Raw genomic sequence first — 3,445 nt, 5'->3', positions numbered from 1 at the left:
TTTTTTCATTTACATTTATATGTCTTCATTTTAATTCAGTTTTCTTCACATATATAATCTATATTTTAACTAGTATGCAACTGTTTTTATAGAAAGGCAGTTTGATAATAGTTTATCTCCACACTGAAAAGTGAATATAGTTCAAGTCGTACTGAATAACATAAAGATGAATACACAGGATGAACAGTCTGTCCAGATGAACATCTACCTTATTTGTATACATTACAGGGGGCAACAGAACACGTAGCAAGCATGATTCTGAAGACCTTAAAAAAGAACTCTTACCATTGCTTAATGCTGCTAGTGACGTGAAATTCTTACATTAGGATCATTTTTTCCTTTCAAAATACATTGATTTTTTTTTTTTTTTAAGTGATATTTAACTTTAAAAAGGTATGTTGGTTCTTTATTCCTCAGAGAACTGGTATATTTAGGCAACTAACCAAGAAAGCAATCAGGAGAATGTATCATTGCCAATAGTCTTCATAGGATTAAAGTACATGGATTTTCTATGACCTATTATTAAAGGCACCCTATTCCACTTTTTTCTTAAAAGAAACTTTTTCTTTGGTTTCATGTAATTTTTCAGTGAGTCTATCCTTTGTTTCTTCCATTTTCTCTGTGAGAAGCTCCTTGGTTTCTTCCATCCTGTCCTGTAGATATTCCTTCACAGGAGGAGGTGTTGACATGTAGCCACGACTTCGCAAATATTTCACAGTAAAAGATGTTCCTCCCAAAGTCATGGTATATCGGGCAGGTGTTGCAATCTTAAGAAAAGAATCGAACATAGGCACATCAACACCTGATTATGACCATCGACTCTTAAAAGCAAGTTGAAATTAAAATCCTTATAATAACCATGCAGTATAAAATTGCTTCACTGTCTAACAAAGTTACTACATTAACACTGTAGTAGTTACAGTTGTGTGTCAACCTGGCTAAGCCTGGTTTTGAGTGGCTGGCAGCTGGTTGTAGTTATACCCCATGGTGAGATTGGTAATTAACTCCATGGTGGAATCTATTGGAGCAGCTGAGTAGCTGCTTTAGGGATGTGGACTGGTTCTGGTATATAAGAAGCAACTTTGAGGAAGGTCTCAAGCTTTTGGCACGCTTGAACCCTGCCTGTAGCTGAGTCGCTGTTCGGCAGCCTGCCATGCTCTGCCGATCTTGAGACTTTTAATGGACTTGAATCAATGGCCTGCTGTGTGGTTTGGAGGGGTCGCTATGAGTTGGGGTTGACTCGATGGCACATAACAACAACAACATGCCTTTTTAGTTGTTGAGCTTGGGTTTGTCAGCCTCAGCAGCCAGCAGCTGCTTGAGTGAAGAGATGCCTCTAGCTTCAGTGGACTGGGAGCAAGAGGCAGAGCCAAAGCCCAAGGTCAAGGGCCTTTCACTCAGCCCCAAGAGCCTGGCACTTTGAACTCAGACTTCTAGCCTCCAAAACTGTAAGAGAATAAACTCCTGTTTGTTCAAGCCATCCCATTTGTGGTATATATTCCCATCACAGTGGCACTAGGTAACAAAAAAAACACCCTACAAAGTTTCTCCTCCTAATAAGCAACGCTTCTGCTGTAACTTCATGCTATAAATGTTTGTCACTTAGACAACCCAATAAAAAATTACTCAAGTCCTTAACTAAATACCTAACCAGAAGGCTGGTGGTTCAAACCTACCAGCCACTCCTCATGAGGAAGACTGGGCAATCTACTTCCGTAGAGATACTGCCTCGAAAACCCAAGGAGGGGTCGCTATGAGTCTAATAGACTCTATGGCAGTGAGTGCTATGTGTGTGCTATAACTTAAAATCTCTGCCAAATGCTTTATTTCCTTAACATTGCCAATCTTCATTCTAGAGTTGAACTAGAATCAAAGTACCTCTAACGGTGCAAGGCAGGACGTGGGACAAATGTCACTTTATTACTGAACTGAGTTTAGCCTCATTCTTCTCCCTTATCCAGACCTTATGTTCCCTACTCATTAAGATCAGCACTGGGTCTGGCATCTTAATCAGGAACTTCTGTGAGACTACAAAGCAGTAACATGGTGAGCACACTGCAGACATACCCAGGTTGAACTATGATCAGAGACTTAAGGATCAAAATTAAAGAGTAGATGAACTGATCAAAAAGAATCATAACAATAAAGATGCTGCACTGCATTCTGAGAGTTTTGTTTAAAAATCATAGTAGTACTTCTAGGTTGCTGCACACTAAAACTCTTCGAATAAACTATCTATGCTGTCCCTAATTTCTCTCATTTTTCTGGAACAGTCCGCACACCCCAGCAAAACTGCTCTCATCAAGGTCACAATGACTTCTATGAACTAAATACAAAGGCAATTAATCTGTAATCAGCCCCTGCACAATGAGAACCATTTAATACAGCTTTTCACTCTTTATTCTTTGGAACATTTCCTTTACAAGGTTTCAGGAATTCTACATTTTTCTACTTTTCCTTCTATTTCACTGGCTACTTCTTTTCAAGCCCTCCACATGTCTCCATCCCTAAACATTGTGTGACCCAGAGCTCAGTCCCGGGGCCTCTTTCTTCTATCTCCTTCGTTCCCATGGTGATCTTACCCAGTTTCACATGTCATCGATGGATGACAAGTGTCAGACTTACAGACTGAACCTTTTTCCTGAATTTCAGTATAGCATGTCCAACAGGATCTCAAATTTAGGATGTCTGTAACTGACCATCTAATCTTCAATGGTCCCTCAATGTTCCTCTCCAACTATTCCCCATCTCAGTAAATGGCTTACAGTAAATGTTCTTCCAGTTGCTCAAGCCAAAAGACTAGGTGATAGTTTTGACTCCTCTCTTTCTCTTACATAATTTATATCCAATCCATTAGAAAATTTCAACAGCTCTATCTTCGAACAATATCCACAATCCAACTACTTCTCACCTTCTACTCTTTAACATTTTGGTCCCAGGCAACCTCATCTCTCACTCAGACTACTACAATAACCTCAAACCAGCTCTCTTGACTTCTACCCTTTTCCTGCTAGAGTCTGTTTTCAACACAGCAGTCAAAATGATTTTTGTTAAAACATAAGTCTCATGCACAAAACTGCCCAAAGGTATTCCACCTCACACAGTGGAAAAGCTAAAACCTATCTGTACAGTGGCCTGATTGAGTGTTCCATCCCCTTTGCCCTGCTTATTCACTCTTAATCACACCTGCTTTGTTGCTACTGCCTCAAATGCTCCAGGCATCCTACTGACCTCACACTTGGGATGTCTTCACCTTGAAATGCTATTCTCCAGATACCTGCCTGACAAACTCTAGTACCCCCTTCAAATCTCTACTCAAACAGGCCTTATCTGACAGGCCTTCCTTCTTTTATTTTATTTATTGTGATTTGGGTGAAGATTTACAGAGCAAATTCACTTTCCATACAGCAGTTCACATATACTTTGTCTCATGTCATTGACCACA

General features: G+C 39.9%; 1 protein-coding gene across 1 annotated transcript in view; it reads right to left on the bottom strand.

Annotated features, from left to right (window-relative positions):
• Positions 1–533: 533 nt before the first annotated feature.
• The window catches only part of FAM210A (family with sequence similarity 210 member A), a 35,186-nt gene continuing 32,274 nt past the window's right edge, over positions 534–3,445 (bottom strand). Inside the window, exon 3 of the mRNA XM_007951669.1 lies at positions 534–767. Coding sequence (XP_007949860.1) covers positions 534–767 — 234 coding nt within the window. The remainder of the gene's footprint in view (positions 768–3,445) is intronic.

This window comes from Orycteropus afer, unplaced genomic scaffold (assembly GCF_000298275.1).
Source record: "Orycteropus afer afer isolate SDZICR_OR568_19922 unplaced genomic scaffold, OryAfe1.0 scaffold00307, whole genome shotgun sequence".
In the NCBI taxonomy this organism is placed as follows: Eukaryota; Metazoa; Chordata; class Mammalia; order Tubulidentata; family Orycteropodidae; genus Orycteropus; species Orycteropus afer.
Note: the sequence above shows the minus strand (reverse complement) of the source record. Positions and strands in the feature narration are given on the sequence as shown.